This window comes from Phacochoerus africanus, chromosome X (assembly GCF_016906955.1).
Source record: "Phacochoerus africanus isolate WHEZ1 chromosome X, ROS_Pafr_v1, whole genome shotgun sequence".
NCBI lineage: Eukaryota > Metazoa > Chordata > Mammalia > Artiodactyla > Suidae > Phacochoerus > Phacochoerus africanus.
In genome coordinates, this window is record NC_062560.1 from 87,216,290 (window position 1) to 87,234,562 (window position 18,273).

The window sequence follows — 18,273 nt, forward strand, 5'->3', positions numbered from 1 at the left end:
TGCTTATTAGTACCAGTGTCCTCATAGCTCCCCCAAATAGCTGCCATCAGGTTTAAGAGCAGAATCATTGTTTCATTGGCCCTCAGGGTCTTCTGTTTGCAAACCCCACTTGCCTTCCAAGTCAGACATTCTGGATGCTTGTCTTCTTAGTGCCAAGACCCTCAGCTGGGGAGCCCAATATGGGGCTCATATCCCTTGTACCATATGGAGAACTTCTGTGATTGTGTTTATGCTCCCATTTGTGGGTCACCTATGCAAGGGTGTGGGTCTTGGCTATACTGTGCACTTGCACCTCCTACCCATCTCATGGTAGTTCTTTCTTTATATTTTCAGTAGTGGAAAATGTTTTCTGCTAGAGTTCGGGTCATTCTCCTTGATAGTTGCTTTGTAAATAGTTGTAATTTTGATGCACCTATGGGAGGTGGTGAGTTCAGAGGCCTCCTACTCCACTCTCTTGGCCACATCTTCCCTCCTTTTTGTTTTCTTTCTTTCTTTCTTTTTTTTTTTTTTTGTCTTTTTGCTATTTCTTTGGGCCGCTCCCACGGCATATGGAGGTTCCCAGGCTAGGGGTCGAATCGGAGCTGTAGCCACCGGCCTACGCCGGAGCCACAGCAACGCGGGATCCAAGCCGCGTCTGCAACCTACACCACAGCTCACGGCAATGCCGGATCGTTAACCCACTGAGCAGGGGCAGGGACCAAACCTGCAACCTCATGGTTCCTAGTCGGATTCGTTAACCACTGCGCCACGACGGGAACTCCTCCTTTTTGTTTTCTAATAAAGATTTCTCTTGCTGCCCAAAAGTAGAGTGTTCCTGTGAAAACTTTCACAAGCCAAAATGACTTAAAGTGAAGAAACAGTTACCTTAGAACAGATGTTGTTAATGGATGCACAAAATAAGTGGAGATAAAGCACAGAGGCCTACAGACACAGTTCAAGGCTATGGTGGCTTGATGCTGAGTGTAGTTCACAGGGAAGGAGCTTGGTAGTGCTACTCTTGCTGCTCACAGTACACACTGCCTCCGTAATAGCTCAGCGTGCTGCAAAACATGCTGAAAGCTATTTTCTCTTTTAACCTTTTTTCATAAAAGCAAAAATTATCTTTGGATTTCTTTCAGTTAGTGAAAACAGGTACTAAATGTAGGTGTTTTGTAAAAAAAAGAAGGAGCATAAAGCAAACTTTCAAAAGGCAGGAGAAAAAAAAAAATCAGAGTTCCACAGCGGCTCAACAGGTTATGGATCTGGCATTGTCCCTGCTTTGGCACAGGTTCGATCCCTAGCCTGGGAATTTCCACATGCCATGGGAAAAAAATACCTTATGAAGTTCCCTGGTACAATGTTTAATGATTTGGTGTTGTCACTGCTTTGGCTCGGGTTGGAGCTCAGGCCCTGGAAATTCCACATGCCACGGTATAGCCAAAAAAATAAGTAGCATCTTCAATGTCTTTTTAAAAATCAGGGGAAATGTGCATTATATCCCATAAATTTTCTCTAGGCACTGTTTTCACTAGATCCCATAATTTTTGATAAGATGTATTTTCATTTTCATTTATTTCAAAGTATTAAAAAATTTCTTTTGCGACTTTGTCTTTGACCCATGTTTTATTTAGGAGTGTGTTGTTTAATCTCCAAATATTGAGAGATTTTGCAGCTTTCTGTTATTGATTTCTAGTTTAATTCCATGTGATCCGAGAGAATACTTTGTATGCTTTCTACTCTTTTAAACCTGTTAATATGTGTTTTATGACTTAAATGTAGTCTATCTTGGTTAATATTTTATATGAGCCTAAGAAGTATGTGTATTTTTTGCTGTTGTTGGATTAAATATTTGACAAATGTTAATTAGATCCAGTTGATTAATGGTGCTTTTTTTCTCCCTTTACATGAGACAGGAAGTCTAGATGGAGCTGGAGCCAGCCAGTGTTTTTCCCTCAGGTCAGATAAGGCCCTTAAAGTAGTTTCCCTTTCAGGATAGACTTTGTTGTGGAGAACACTCTGGATGTATTTCAAAATGACTATTTTCCCCCTGGGCATAATTCAAAGTGGTTAGTTTCCCTTCCCCCTGACAGGAGCATGAGAGAAATTTTCACCAATCTTTATCATGAGAACCTGTTGGTTCCTTCAGGTAAAAACAATGAAAATGTGATGATCCCCCCAAAAGTGCCCTTGCCCATAGATTTTTTAACTCTTAAGCTAGTCCACACTCAGCCTCTAGCAATTCAAAATAACTAAGCATTCTGACCAGTAACTGGCTCCTGAGCTTTCCGCTTCAAGTAAGCTAATCATAGCTATAATTCTTCCTGTACCTCCAGACTTTGGGAGTCGTGGTTTGCCCTGTGACCTCAATTCTCTGACAGATCTTAGAAAAGTTGATTTTCTATTTGGTCAACATTTTTATTATTGTGAGAAGACTAACAAAGATTTTTAAGGTCTTTATATGTTGGAGCTGAAACTGAAAGTCACTATAGCAATTTTTTAGTTTTTAGAGAATTTCCACTTAATTCTTTCCCCCTCACTTTTCAGTTCTTGAGTGAAAATGTCTATCTTGCCCTCTGTTTTCTTGAATATATTAATCACAATTATTTAAAAGCCCGTGCTTGATGCTTCTTCTTCTTCTTCTTTTTTTTTTTTTCTTTTTAAGGCCGCACCCGTGGCATATGAAGGTTCCCAGGCTAGGGGTCAAACTGGAGCTATAGCTGCTGGCCTAAACCAAAGCCACAGCAACACCAGATTTGAGCCGTGTCTGCGAACTACACCACAGCTCATGGCAACACCAGATCCTTAACCCACTGAGCAAGGCCAGGGATCGAACCTACAACCTCATGGATACTAGTTGGGTTCGTTAACCACTGAGCTATGACGGGAACTCCTAATAGCCTGTGCTTGATGCTCTAATAGCTTAATCTTCTATAGGTTCATTTCTATTGTCTATTTCTTCTTGGTTTCTTTTTCTCCTTAAAAAACTTCTGTCATATCTCTTGGTATGCTTTTGTTTGAATGCTAAACATTGTACATATACATAAGTAATATCATATGGTGTTTGTCTTTCACTGTCTGATTAACTTAGTATGACCATCTCTAGATCCATCCATGTGCTGCAAATGGCATATTTCATTCTTTTTTTATGGCTAATATTCCATTGTGTGTGTGTGTGTATCTACATTTTCTAATCCTAAATTTTATCCTGCTTGAAATTTGAAGGGCTTCTTGAATAGGTAGCTTGATGTTTTGGAATGTTTCATAAAACTGCCAACCATTATTTCTTCAGATATTACTTCTGCCTCATTCAGTCTCTCCTCTGTTCTTGAATTTAAAATACACATATGTAACACCTTCTCTCTGTATTCTCTATTACCCACTCTTAATTTTTTTCATCTTTTTCTGACTGGCATTTTTAATGAAAGTTTCTTCCAACCTACCTTCCTTTTCAATAATGTTCTCTTTATCTGTTAAATCTCTCCATTCAGTTCTTAATTGAGATTATTTTATTTTTCAGTTCTAGAATTTCTGTTTTATACTTTTTTATAATTTCCATTTATCAGCAGAAATTCTCTATATTGCATACTAAGCATACTAAGCATATTTATTTTAAATCTATGTATGATAAATGCAATGTCCAATAGAGTCTTTTTCTATTGTCTGCCATTTCTGATGGTTTTTGTGAATTTTGTCTTCTTGTGTACTTGGTAGTTTTCTATTCTGTGATAGATATGGTAATTTACAAAACTTCAGAAATAATTTGAGGCTGATATTATTTCTCTCCAAAAAGAATTTGTGTTTGTCCCTGCAAGGCACCTAGGGGCATTAAAACTCTGGAATTACCTTAATCCAACTTCCAGTGATTGAGATTACTCAAAGTTAAACTGAAGCCCTTGTGAGAGTGTCTAGATCTCCTTCACTCTGACTCTGAGGTGCAGCTCTTTCAGCATCACAATCCAAATACCTTGAGGTTTACCAGCTATAATTCTTGGCAAGATTCCAATATCTGTATCCCTACTTCCCAGAGCTATTTTTTTTTTTTTTGTCTTTTGTCCTTTTAGGGCCACACCCGCGGCATATGGAGGTTCCCAGGCTAGGGGTCTAATCGGAGCTATGGCTGCCAGCCTACCCCATAGCCAGAGCCATGCCAGATCTGAGTCACGTCTGTGACCTACACCACAGCTCACGGCAACGCTGGATCCTTAACCCACTGAGCAAGGCCAGGGATTGAACCCACCACCTCATGGTTCCCAGTTGGATTCGTTTCCGCTGCGCCACAATGGGAACTCCCCTCCCAGAGCTATATAAAATTCTACATGGCCTCTCAGCATCCCCTCACTTTTCCTTGGGAAAAGGGGCCCTAACATTAAGCTCAAGTTCTCCCATTCCTATTCTGAACCAAGTATTCTTCATCATCTTGTTAGCCCTCTAGTGCCTTCGGGGAAATGAAAAATTACGTTTTGTCCAGCTTCCCTAGATCAGCAGGAGGATTGATTTCATTTACTCACCTCCCATTTCCCTAACTCACTATTGAGGACTTTTGGTAATTTTTTTGTAGAAGTATAACATATATACAGAAAAATGCAGAAATCCCAAGTGTTCAGCTCAACAAATTTTCACAAAATGAGTAAGGAACAAAGCAGGAACAGGATATTGGAAGCTCCCTCATGCCCTCATCTAGTCAATGATGGATCCCAGAGATAACTACTATTCAGACTTCTAACACCATGGATTAGTTTTGTGTGTGTGTGTGTGTTTTAACTTTATGTAAGTGGTGTCACACAGTATATATTCCTTTTTTTTTTCTTTTTATGGCCACGCCTGCAGCATATGGAAGTTCCCAGGTTAGGGGGTCAAATCGGAGCTGCAGCTGCCGGCCTACACCACAGGCACAGAAACACCAGATCTGAGGCACATCTATGAACTATGCCACAGCTTGAGGCAATGCCAGATCCTTAACCTATTAAGCAAGTCCAGGGATCAAACCTTCATTCTCGTGGAGACAATACTGGGTCCTTAACCTGCTGAGCCACAACAGGAACTCCTATATCCTTTTGCATATTTGTTTCTCTATCTCTGTGTGTGTGTGTATATATATATATATATATATATATACACACACACACATACACATACATATATATGTATGTATAAATATATATAGCACATTGTCTGTGAGATTAATCCATGCTGCTGCATATATAATATTCATTGACATTTATGAATATAAACCCCATTTATGAATATACTGTATTTCACTTATCCATTCTACTGTTAATGGATATTTGGGGAGTTTCCAGTTTGGGGCTAATATGAACAGTTCTCTATGAACATTTTTATTCTTGTCTTTTGGTGGACATACATGCATTTGTGTTGTGTATAACATCATCAGTCATGCAAATTTTTAGTGTGAATTCAAAACTAAGATTTGGACCCTGGAGTGTGTGAACTCAGCAAGGTAAATGCTGCTTTGTGGGGGTCTGTCTGAGAAACCAAGTGGTCTTTCCCCAGAGACAGATCTGTTCATCTCATTGATCTTAGTTGGCGTTGCACCTTGAATGTATTGTGCATTAAATATATGCTTCAGAAATAACCAGTGGTGACATTTTGGCAAGTAGCACTTCAGAAAATCCCCTATGCATGTACAAATCTTTCTTAAAAGCTGGTATTTCCAAGAAAATGAGCAGGGGCAATAAATATTTGAACTCGCTCTATGCCTCATTTCATGAAATCTGCTCTGGGTCTAAGAAAGATGATGGATATTAGTAGCTAAATGGAGGGGTAGTGAGGAGATGGGCCGTTTCCCTATATTCTAGAAGAAGGCAAAGATATATAAATAGAGACAGTTGTTCCGGGAAAAGATAGATCCCTTCCTTGGAAATTAGAGAAAGGCAAATTTCAAAAAACTGGAAATGCTTATCTTTTGGTTTCTAGGATTGGCAAAGTCTGGTATGCTGGGGGGTGGGGAAGGAGAGAGGTGGGCACACTCTTGCATCACTGCTGATAGGAGGGAAACTTGGGCATCATGGCTCATTGGTGACGTGTATCTCAGGTGATCAAGAATTGTGGGGAGGCGTTCTTTTTAGTCTGGCCATCAGCTTCCCGTTGATCTTAGGGACATGTGTTTGTAGCCAAATGAAGAAGGAAGAAACATCTCTATGTGCAGGTTGGTGTGAGAGTGAGCATTGCCTGGAAAGTCTGGGGTCACAGTGGAATCAGGTGGAGAGAACTGAAGGAGCAGAGTCAGATTTCCCTGCACTCTCAGGCTAAGCATCAGCTCGTTTTATTTTACTAAATGGTGCATGGGGTTGGGGGAGAGCTTATGCTAGGATCCAGGAGTGAGAGGTGGGCATCCTTTGACACTTGAATCAGTAAAATGTAGGAACTGTATGGCCTAACTAATGCCCAGCACTAAATGTTCACAGACCCTTAACTGTTGGTTTGCTTGTCTGTCTGTAGGGGGCGACACAAACCAAAAGAAACGAAGAGGATCTTTAGTAGACACTGAAAGGAGCGGTCCTGCACGGAAATGTGGGGCCTGAACCGGTCACACGGTGGCGATAGAGGCAAGCACGAAACCAGACCCAACTATGACCACTGTCTTCAGAAAAAACGTTACTTAATCCCCATTATTTTTAGCTCTGAGGAAGCAGTGTCTCTGGAGCAGAAACGACCCGTAGAACAGAAAAATGGGCATTTGAAGCGATGCCAAGAGAGTCACTGGGGTGCAGAGAAGTGGAAAAGGTGGACATTTATTGGTGGACAGATGGGGTGATGAAAGGGTCTGTAAGGCAGGATGGAGGGTATGCCTAAGACCTAAAAGGAGATATTTGAAACCCAGATTTCTCACTCTGGAGAGAGGGAACTTACATGCTAGTACATCTACTAATCTCCATTCTCTCTTGTGTGTCTACCTGTAGACATAAATCTAGGCAAAGGAGGAAGGAACTTCCTCCACACAGCGTGATATCCTGGAGACAGGATGGGGAGAGGGATGTTGGAGTCAGAATGCAGGGTCTAGAGGCACCTTGGCTCCCTCTCCCAGAAATTGTTCTCCTCTCCTCTTATTTGGGTGCTGGAAAAGTCAAATGCTACCAAGGGAGGTAATTTCAGAGGTGAAACATTTGAAAATTAAGACCATACATTAGGAAAGAGATTACCCTTATATCATGAGTGTTGACATGTATGTCTACAGAGACTCATATTAAAGCTCATATTAAAGTTCTTGTTGTGGTACAGTGGAAATGAATCTGACTAGTATCCATGAGGGTGTGGTTTGATCCCTGGCCTCGCTCAGTGGGTCAGAAATCCAGTGTTGCTGTGGCTGTGGTGTAGGCCTGCAGCTGTAGCTCTGATTCAATCCCTAGCCTGGGAAATTCCATATGCCACCGATGTGGCCTTAAAAAAAAAAAAAAAGCTCTATGTATTTGCATTGCCCCTAATACCATATCACAAAACACTTACTACAGATTGTGTCCAGGAAAATAATGTCCAACAACCCACTATCTAGAACACCATGATTAGATGATGTTTTAAAGAGTGAGAATCTCCTCTGACATGTTACGCAGAAGGGAGATGCTCAAATTTGTGGTTTAGTGAAAGCAATTGTGTAGGTTAGGGCTAGAATCTGCTACAATGTTCACTCACTAATCGGAGGACGATGCAACCACAGTAAGAAACCACCAGACTGTAGAAAACTTCAGTTATGTAAGAACAAGTAAGGGCTCTAGAATATGCTTAAAGAAAGATATAAGAAAAGCCAAGTCATGGGAATGAGGCTAACATGAGCCTTAGGTAGTAAGCTCTACCTCTTTGAGAGCAAAGAGAAAAGAGTCCAAATGAAGAAAATGATGACTATTTTGGTGGTGCTTAAGTTATTAAAAATTTCAGTTCTATCAACTATAAGAAAAAAGAGGGGGAAATAAAACACTGAAAAAAATTTCAATTGTGTTCTTGGCCTCTCCGAGTGCCCTTTCATTCAGGGAGAAATGTTCTTGGGTCAGCCCAAGAATGCTGTTTTTCCATTTAGCCAGGATCTCAGTAGTCAACTGGCCAGCCTCTCCCTTGCTGGAAACATAATCCCTATTCCTGACTCTGCCATTGAGGAGGGGAAGGCTCTCTGGGCCGCAGATAACCTTTGGAACGCCAGTGTTGAAAATCAGGGCCAGATGAAGATGTACATCCATGAAGTGTGTCGGGAGACTGTGTCACTCTGCTGCAACTCATTCCTGCAGCAGGCCGGACTCCATGTGTTAGTAAGCATGGCAGTTATTAATAACATGCTGGCCAAGTCCGTTTCAGACTCGAAGTTTCCTTTGCTATCTGGGGGAAGTGAATGTGCTGAGGGGCAGGTTTTGAAACCCTTGATGGGTTTGTCTGAAAAGCCAGTCTTGGTGGGGGAGTGGCTGGGTTCCCAAATGCTGCCCTCTTTCCTGTCCCTCTCGATCAGGAACGCGCACAGACAGCTTCTCCCGGACACCCTGGCCTCCTAAGTGACCCTCTCCACCAGGATGGGACTGATCCACCCCAAACCAAAATCCAATCGGTGATCGCGCACTTGTGTTCTCATTCAGAGACTCTGCAGTGGGTGCTGTTGAAGATCCAGCCTTCGCCGATCACCACGTGTCTGGGTGAAAGTCACACTTGCCGAATCCAGGACCACACTCTTGTTGGCCAGGCAGGGTTCCCACAGAGCTTGCAGGAAGCTCTTGGTCGTGCAGTCCACAGGCAGTGTGCGTTGTAAATTGCTCCCTTGCAGCCTTCTTCCTGGGGGAAAGGGCTCATCTCAGCTGCCAGCCGTGGTTAAAGAACAGCGTACTCTGGCCTCACAAGGGATGGCTTGCCTGTGCTGGTCTCCCCGTCTAAGCCGGACCGGACCGGACCGTGTGGGGGAGGCCAGACGTCTATGGGAGCTTGTGCTGAAAATGCATTGGTGGCTGCTGCTTAGGGTGAATTCTTGTTCATTTACTCTCTTCTTCCCGAGCCCATGGGTGGTAAACTCTGCTCACCCAGAACATTCCCCTCCCCTTGTACGTGCCCTACTGACTGAACCTCACCCACCAAGTCTGCGTTGGTATGTATCATCAATAAACGTGTGTGCTTTGATGGGCAAAACCGAGACACTGCTTGTCCTTGAGTTTCCAGGCTGTGTGAAGAGAAAGACCAAAACACAGGATCCATGCTGACTCACTGGGCCTTTTGCTCCCTGACAAATGGCCGTGTAACAGCGAGTGCCCACAGGAGGCAGGGGAAGAGATGGGTGCCAGGGTTCAGGATAAGCCTCCAGCAGGGGCTGGGGGTGGGGGTGGGGGGCGGGCCAGGGGGAGGGGGTGGAGTTCAGATGGAGTCTGAATTGGTCACAAGCAAAAGCAAACCAAAGAGGTCACCAAAGGGGAGGGGGTGGGGGAGGGGTAAAGTAGGAGCTTGGGATCTGCAGACAGAAACCACTGTATGTAAAATAGATGGACCACGGGGTTCTGCTGTGCAGCACAGGGTAGGAAAAGAAAAGCAAAAAGGTGGGCTGTTGGGAGGACTCAAAGGGACAACAGCTGTGAAGCAGGCAGCACATGCCTGGTGCAGAGAAATACCTCCCTGCATGCGGGTGTCTTTCCTCACCTGCTGGTCTAGAGAGGAAGGTCCGTGTCCCTGGGCTTGTCTCCCGATCCTTGGGGGCCGCTGGGCGACCCACCCCTGCACATGTAACGCACACTCGTAGCAGAAACGGTTGTCACTTGCTGAGCCTGCTTTGTGTTGTTCTCTCTCCTAAGAAGGAGCAGCTGCCGCTCAACCTGCTTCCAGGCCCCCTCCCTTCCTTGGGATGCCAGGCCCGAATTCCTGGCTGAGTGACAAGGCTTGGCCCTTGCTTCCTCTGGGGTGCCCCTTTCTGCCCTATCCCTGGTACTTCTGTGGGATCCAGGAAGGGAACAGCGGAGGCCTCCAGGAATCCCTGAGGGACTCGGGGGCGGGAGGGCAGCTGATGGGGGTGTGTGGCATGGCCTCGGCCGGTCCATCCATCAGGAGACGCACTCATTCCCGCCCATCCAAGTTCCTGGCACCCCTTGGAAGAAGGGAGGAAACCAGCCCTGCACACTGACCCACGCCTTGAATCTGGGCAGCTCATTCCACCCCACTCCCCCAACATGTCCACAACCTCCCAGCAAGCCTCAGCCCCCACGTCACAGAAGCCAGGTGCCCTGTGTGTTTTTGATGTGTCTGGAAGTGGTCCTCTTCCCCAAAGCCTTGGCCAACAGGGTGAACAAGTAGCCCCCCCTTGGGCCGTGCTGCTTCTCAGCCCGGTGCCCTCGCCTGGTCTCCCTGGGAAAGTGCTCTGGGCCCCTGCACCTGAGCATCCATGGTTCACAAGTGCTCTGTCTGTCTCTTCGGACTGATCTCCTCCACACAGAGCATCATTTTATTGCAGTTTGTCCTCCCTTCTCCCGGAGTCTGGGCTGCAGGTGGTTTGCCACTCCCCTGCTTGTGCTCTTCCACCCAAGGCTTCGTGTTGAGTCGTGGTCTTGGGCGCCTGCCGGGGACTCAGCCTCTCCCCAGGCCCCTTGCCTTGGTTGGCCAGCATGCGACCTGTGCGTGACGTGGGGGCACACCCCCAGCAGGGCTCACCCCGCTGGGGCTTCCTCGGCTGGCTCAGGGGCCCTGTCTGGCTTTCTAAGAGCTGCTGATGTGACCCTCCTTTTTCCCAAGCCAGCCTCAGGTGGGCTGACCAGCCAGCTTGTTTCCCAGCAGGAGCGAGCAGCCTGCACACAGCCCCCGCACCCACTTGTCCCAGCGGAGCCTGCTGGCAGTGCCGCCTGCAGGGACCCCTTGGTGCTCAGCCTCTGTCGTCTCAGCCCAGAGGCAGAGATTTTCTCCTTCCTCCTGGTTTGGGGTCCCACCTTCACATGTGCCGCCCTCCTCTTCTGCACTCTGCCAAGGCCCCGCAGGAGTCCTGCCACAGCCGGTGGTCCACCACCTCTGAGGCAGGCACTGCTGACCCCTCTCTCAGCGAGGGCCTGGGAGACTGCCTGGCCCTCTCCTGAGCAAGGCTGTCGCAGGAAGCCTGCTGGCACTGAAGTGTCTCCTCCTTGGTGTGGCCTTGGTCCAGGTCAAGAGCCCCTTCTCCATTTGCTGGCACCACCCTCCTGAAAATACTCCCTGTGGATTCTGCCTAGAGCAGGGGATGGGAGTTGGGGCAGGAGCCAGCGGGCTAGTCAGGACCTGATTAAGCTCAGGCCTCTGGTCTGCCCTTCATGCCTTGGTTGGTTGCTGTGTTGGAGCAGGAGCCCAGCTCCCTGTGGATTCTATGTGGAGAAGGGGATGGGAGTGGGGGCAGGGGGCCAGCGGGCTAGTCAGGGCCTGATTCAGACATTCAGGGCCCTTCATATCTGGAAAAAGTCTGGTGCTTGTGAGAAGGCCTCTGCTCCTAGGCACCTTCTTAGGACATGTTCTGGCCCACATGAAACTTTGGAAACCCCGCTCTGCCTGTTTTAGCACCAAAGGAAATGGATCTTGCTTTTTCCCTCACTAAAACTGCCTTATTTGTGTGAGATAAAGCAGGTTGGAGCACATTGTGTTGTGTACCTTGTGATATATCGAGTTTGCATGGGAAAGAGTCAGTAAGAGCCTCTTTTGTGCCTATTTTATATTTACATATACATATTTTTTCCCATCAAAACTATGTTTAACTGGAAACAATTTTTGCTGGTTTGTGCAAGAGCTCTTGATGTAACTTTGTTACTACAGTCAGGCTCCTTTGGTGAACTCTCATTAATTTTTATTATATTGCCCCTTTTTTTTCTTTCTGACTTTTTAACTAGACAATCACACTTTACAAATTATGACAGTTTTATCTCTTCTTATTCATTATTTTATAGCTCATTCCTTTTTCTTATCTCATTGCACTGTCAAGGACCTCCAGCACAAGAGTATTGATGATGCAGTGCATATCTGCCATGTTCCTGATTTTAATGGCTGATGCTTCAGCAGTAAGGTTGATGTTTGCTGTAGGTTTATGAATAATATAATATGTCACATAACTATATAATAGCATTTTTAAAGCACTAAAAATGAATGAGCTAGATCTCTACAAAACAGTCTAGACAATTCTTAGAAACCTAATTTTGAGTGAGATAAGCAATTTGTAGAAAGATACAGTATAATGTCATTTATATAAACAAGGTTATAAAACAGTACTATATATTATTTTGGATTCACATACTCATGGTAAAATTAAAAATGGATACTTAATGATGCACATCAGTTTTACAATTACTCTGACCTCTGCGAAGGAATTGAGGAAAATGTGACCCTAGCAATTTATGTAGTTTAATTTTATTTATTAATAAAGAGATTGTAAACAGATATAACAATAATGTTAACATTTGTTTTTAATCATGGTTGATGTATACATAGATTGTCTTTATTTTTTTCTCTGTATTTTTCTTTTTTAATTAAAAATAAAGGAGCATTTTTTTTCTTTTTAAGGCCACTCCTGAGGCACATGGAAGTTCACAGGCTAGGGGTCATGTCAGAGCTGCAGCTGCTGGCCTATGCCACAACCACAGCAACTCCAGATCTGAGCCACGTCTGCAACCTACACCACAGCTTGTGGCAATGCGGGATCCTTAACCCACTGAGTGAGGCCAGGGATTGAACCTGCATCCTCATGGATACTAGTCAGGTTCTTAATCTGCTAAGCCACAGTGGAAACTCCAAAAGGTACATTTTGTGTCCAATACAACCAATTAAAACCCCCACCTAGACATATCCCTAAGAAATTTTAGCATAATAAGGATTAAAAGGAAACCCTAAAAATTTTCAAGGGTATGGAGAAAGTAATTTACAAATTAGACTGGCATCAGACATCTTGTTCATTATACTGGATGCAATATGTCAATGTATAAATGCCTTCAGATCCTCAGAAAATATGCTTTTCTCTCATATTTCTAAACAAACAGACTTATTGTCAGTAGGTATATGATGACTATAAGATATTTAGGGAGTAAAAGTACTCAAATTTTACCTCCTGTGGACTTTTTTGAACAGGGACTCCAAGAAAGGAAGTAGTAATCAAGTTAAAGTTATGAAGAAAATAGTGATCACAACTTGGGAAAGCAATAAAAGTTAGTTCTGAAATGGCTGCTAAACAGCAGGCCCTGGGTGACCAGACCAAAGGGCATCAAGGTGACAGAAAATTTGGGGTAGTGAGTGAACTCATGAACAAAAGAGGACTTGTTAAAATCTATTGAGAGGTTAGAAAAACGAAAGGGTGTGATAGAGGCCTGGAAGGGAAAACAATTAGAAGCTTTAAGAAAATATTACAGTAAAAGCCCTCAATGAACCATGCCTCTTTGTAACCATAGCATTGTATAATCCCCTCACACACTGAGTCCTTGACTGGATATGTGATTTGCTTGAACATTAGAAAACATGACCCTTGAAGAGGGGTGAACAGTGCATTTTTGGTGGGAATTACACTCTTCTTGCTCTGAAATTACCATGTGCTAACCAGACTTACCTATTGGGATGGGACCATGTAGAACAGACATGAACTGTTCCAACTGAAGATCCTAGGAAGAGCTGCTAGATAAAATAAAGGACTTCCAGTTAAATTTGAACTTCAGATGGACATTAAATATTTTTTCAGTATAAATATGTCCCAAATATTGCATGGGGCATACTTACACTAAAACAATTTTTAATTATTTATCTGAAATTCAAATTTAACGGGGAATCCTGTTTTTTTTTAATTTGCTGTATCTGCCAATCTTAATTACAGAAAAATCAGCCCCCAGCTGATCTGCCAGCTGACTCCAGCCATGTAAATGACCTCAGGCAAGACTAGCAAAAGAACCAAACAGTGCAAATTCCTGATATGCAAAATAATGAGCAAAGATGGCTGTTTTAAGCTACTGAGTTTTGGAGAGCTTTGTTAGGTGGAAATTGACAACAAATATACAAAACAAAATAAAATGTGTACTTGCTTCAAATATGCAACAAATTAAGATAAAGAGTGAGTTCAGCATTTGAAGGATTATAAGGAAAAAGAATCTTTTTTAGCCTTGAATGTAACAATAGTATAGTTTCAGTAACTCAAGAGCCTTGACTTTCAGAACTTTTCTAAGTAACTATAGTGGACTAGATTGAATCAAAATCTAATCCCAGGTGTCTCTGGGATCTGACCATGTTACCTAGGATGGGGCAGGCTTGAACTAGCTCCTAAGTTACTAAGTAAATATTCCCAGGATAAAATGCACCCGTGCCCTGATAAAGTTGATTTATAAATTACACCTAGTTCTACCACACCAGAAGACAGTACATAAGTAGACCATGGCTACATGGCTTCCAGAACTGTCTGAAGTGACCAAATGGATATAAGTGCAACCCTTCTGATTGAACTTGTTAAAGCATCTGAGAGAATGATGTGGTTTCATCGTTAAAAAGATGCTTTCATGGGGTCTTGAAAGCAAGTAGAGTTTGTCCTTCTAATCGAGAGAATCGTTCTAGGTTTTCTGCTTTATATAGCCATATCTCTATATTATCTATCTACCTATCTATCTATCTATCTATCTATCTATCTATCTATCTATCTATCTATCTCATAATTTCCAGTTACCTCTTATGTTCTATAACAACCAGTTCTCACATTAAACTTTCTGCTTTCAAAGCTATACATTGAAAATCATAAACAGTATATGCTTTTCACCTGAAGTATAGTTGATTACCAATATTAGTTTAAGACGTAAAGCATACTGATTCTGTATTTTTACAAATTAAAAGTTGTTACAAGGTAATGGCTATAATTCCCTGTGCTATACAATATATCTTTATTGCTTACCTATTTTATACATAGTAATTTGTGTCTCCTAATCCCATACCCCTAACTTGCCCTCCTCCCTTCCCTCTCCCCTCTGGTAACCACTAGTTTGTTCTCTACATCTGAGAGTCTGCTATATTGGATTGTTTCCTAGATTTCACATATACATGATATCATACAATATTTATCTTTGTCTGACTTATTTAACTAAGCATAATATTCTCTAGGTCCATCCACATTGCTGCAAATGGCAGAACTTCATCTTTTTTTAATGGCTATGTATACGTGTGTGTGTGTGTGTGTGTGTGTGTGTGTATCATGTCTTCTTTATCCATTCATCTGTTGATGGACAGCTGGGTGGCTTCCATAGCTTGACTATTGTAAATGGTACTGCTGTAAACATGGAGGTGCATGTATCTTTTTGAATTAGTGTTTTTCTTTTCTTTGGATATATATCCAGGAGTGGAATTGCTGGATCATATGGTAATGTTTTGAAGAATCTCCATATTGTTTTTCATAGTGGCTGTACCAATTTACATTCCCACCAGCAGTGTACAAGAGTTACCTTTTTCTCAATGTCCTGGCCAACATTTATTTGTAGATTTTTTTGATGATAGCCATTCTGACAGGTGTGAGGTCATATCTCATTGTTGTTTTAATTTGCGTTTCTCTAATAACTAGCAATGTCGAGCATTTTTTCATGTGTTCATTTGCCTTCTGTATGTCTTCTTTGGAAAAATGTCTATTCAAGTCTTTAGCCCATTTTTTTACTACATTGTTAATTTTTTTTATATTGAGCTGCTATTTATATATTTTGGATATTAACCTCTCGTTGGTCATACTACTTGCAAACATTTTCTCCCATTTGGTAGGTTGTCTTCAATTTGCCAATGGTTTCCTGTGCTGTGCAAATGCTTTTAGGTTTAATGAGGTCTCAAATATATATATATATATATTTTTTTTTTCAGTCACTCAGAGCATATGGAAATTACCTGGTCCAAGGATTGAATCTGAGCCAGAGCTGTGACCTATGTCATAAGTGCAGCAATGCTGGATCCTTAACCAACTGCACAGAGCTGGGCCAGGGATTGAACCAGAGCCTCCACAGAGATAAGCCAAATCAGTAATCCACTGTACCACAGCAGGAAATCCTAATTTTTTAATCTTTTGCTTTTATTTCATTTGCCTTAGAAAACAGATCTAAAAACATATTGCTATGGTTTATGTCAAAGAGTGTTCTGCCTACATTTTCTTCTGAGTTTTATGGTTTCAGGTCTTACATTTAGGTCTTTAATCCACTTGAGTTTGTTTTTGTACATGGTATGAAGGAATGTCTAATCTTATTTTATAAGTAGTTATCCCATTTTCCCAGCACCACTTATTAAAGAGGTTGTCTTTAATCTACTGTATATTCTTGCTTCCTTTGTTGTAGATTAACTGACTGTAGGTACGAAGGTTTATTTTGGGGCTTTCTATTCTGTTCTCTTGCACTATGCATCTGTTTTTGTGCCACTAGCAGGTTGTTTGATACTGTAACTTTGTAGTATAGTCTGAAATCTGGAAGAGTGATGCCACTTGTTTTGTTTTGTTGTTGTTTTTTTCCCTCAAGATTGTTTTGGCAATTCTAGGTCTTTTGTTGTCCCATATGAATTTTAGGATTATTTCTTTTAGTTATGTGAAAAATATCCTGGGTATTTTGATAGAGATTGCATTGAATCTGTAGATTGCTTTGGGTAATATGGCCATTTTAACAATATTAATTCTTCCATTCCAAGAGCAAGGGATATCCTTCCATTCCTTTGTATCATCTTCAATTTCTTTCATTAATGTTTTATGAATAGTATTTAGATGATTATAACTACATAAAATGCTGTTCATTGCTGAGCCAAATAGTGTCCTAATACTTGAATCTATTTTGTATACTTTTAGAAAATGATTCACATATCCCTTGTGGAGATGAGTTTTAGGTAGGCATGAGGATTAATAAAATATAATTGACAGAATGTGGGATATAGAAGAAGATGATAGAAGAGAAGAAAAGAAAGCAGAGCTTTCTTTATGTCTCATTACATAAAGTGATAAGTGAACAAGTTCTGGTGGAAGTTTATGAAACAAAATAAAGGATTGAGTATACAAAGTTAAATTTAGCTACTTTATTTATTTTAATTGATTTTATGTCCTGTTTTCTCCATAGGAAAGCAAGCTTAATAAAGGCTATCTCTCTCCTGCTCACTATTGAATTTTAAATGCTCTGAATAGTTCCTGGCACACAATGGTGTTCAATAAATAATTTTTGACTGTATAATTAAGCTAATATAATAATAACAGTACAAACATCTGGAATAAGAGAAGAGGAGGAGGGGTTGAAAGATAAATGAACTAAAATATCCTGTTTTCATATCGGAAGGTCATTAGGGATACAAATATATTTTTGGCATTTTGAAGATAACCGTAAGAACAGTTCTCAGTCTTGGCACAATTGACATGTTGGGCTGAGGATTTCCCAGTGCACTGGAGGATCCCTGGCTTCTACCCATTAGATGCCAGTAGTGCCCTTGTCTTCAGCTGTCAAAACCATAAATGTCTCCAGACACTGACGAGTGTACCCTGGAAGCAGAATCACTCCTGGTTGAGAACTGCTTTATCAGAAGCTAAAATCAGAAAAGTTGGTGTGGACTCTAGAGCTTGATGATGAGTCTATGGAAGAACAGGAGGGGAAATTACTTGTTTTCATCATAAACGCTGTCCTAATTGCTTTGATATTGTGTGTATGCATTGTACTGATAAATATTAACATTTATAAGAATATTAAAGAAGTGGAATCAATGGAATTTTGAGATAGGGTAGCAATATGGGATGAGGGAGAATTAAGGAGCCAGTAATAACTAGGCTTCTGGCAGGTGCAACTGATTGGATGGTAGTTGTGTTCACCAAGCCAAGGAAGACAGCCGCAAATAGTTTTGGTGTGGGACTGGAGAATGATGACTCCAATTTCAAATATATCGAATATGAAATATCTGTGGAATATGCAACCTGTAGGCATCAAATAAATCAATCTTGAACTCAGGATATATGGACTTGTGAGTCATTAACATATAGGTGATAACCAAAGCCATGGCAACGGATGAGATTCCAGGAAAGAGAAGAGACTTGAGAACAGGACTTCAGGATACAAAGTATGTAACAGTCATGCCTTTTTCGTGCATCTGCATCTTTAAAATTAATTATAATCATATTGTAAATATTGTTTAACACATTTTTAAAACAAATTTATCTTTGCAAATATAATGCACATTTATTGAAGATATTTCTCGAAAATATATAGATAAGCACAAACTCCAGTCCAGAGCCAAAATTTCAGCTTGAATGTTAGACAATCGCACTGACTAGACTCTGAGCACTAATTATGTGCAAGGCAAATGGAGATTCAATAGTAAACAAAACAGGCACCATTCTTGTGTTCATAGAACTTATCATCTAGTGGG

At 41.9% G+C, this 18,273-nt stretch overlaps 1 protein-coding gene across 1 annotated transcript; it reads left to right on the plus strand.

Moving 5' to 3' along the window:
• Nucleotides 1-7,890: 7,890 nt before the first annotated feature.
• LOC125118081 (protein ARMCX6-like) lies at nucleotides 7,891-8,722 on the plus strand. The gene is made up of 2 exons (XM_047764225.1): nucleotides 7,891-8,234; nucleotides 8,429-8,722. Exons 1-2 carry the CDS (start codon nucleotides 7,968-7,970, stop codon nucleotides 8,720-8,722), a joined length of 561 nt encoding a protein of 186 aa, XP_047620181.1. The 5' UTR covers nucleotides 7,891-7,967.
• Nucleotides 8,723-18,273: the final 9,551 nt, after the last annotated feature.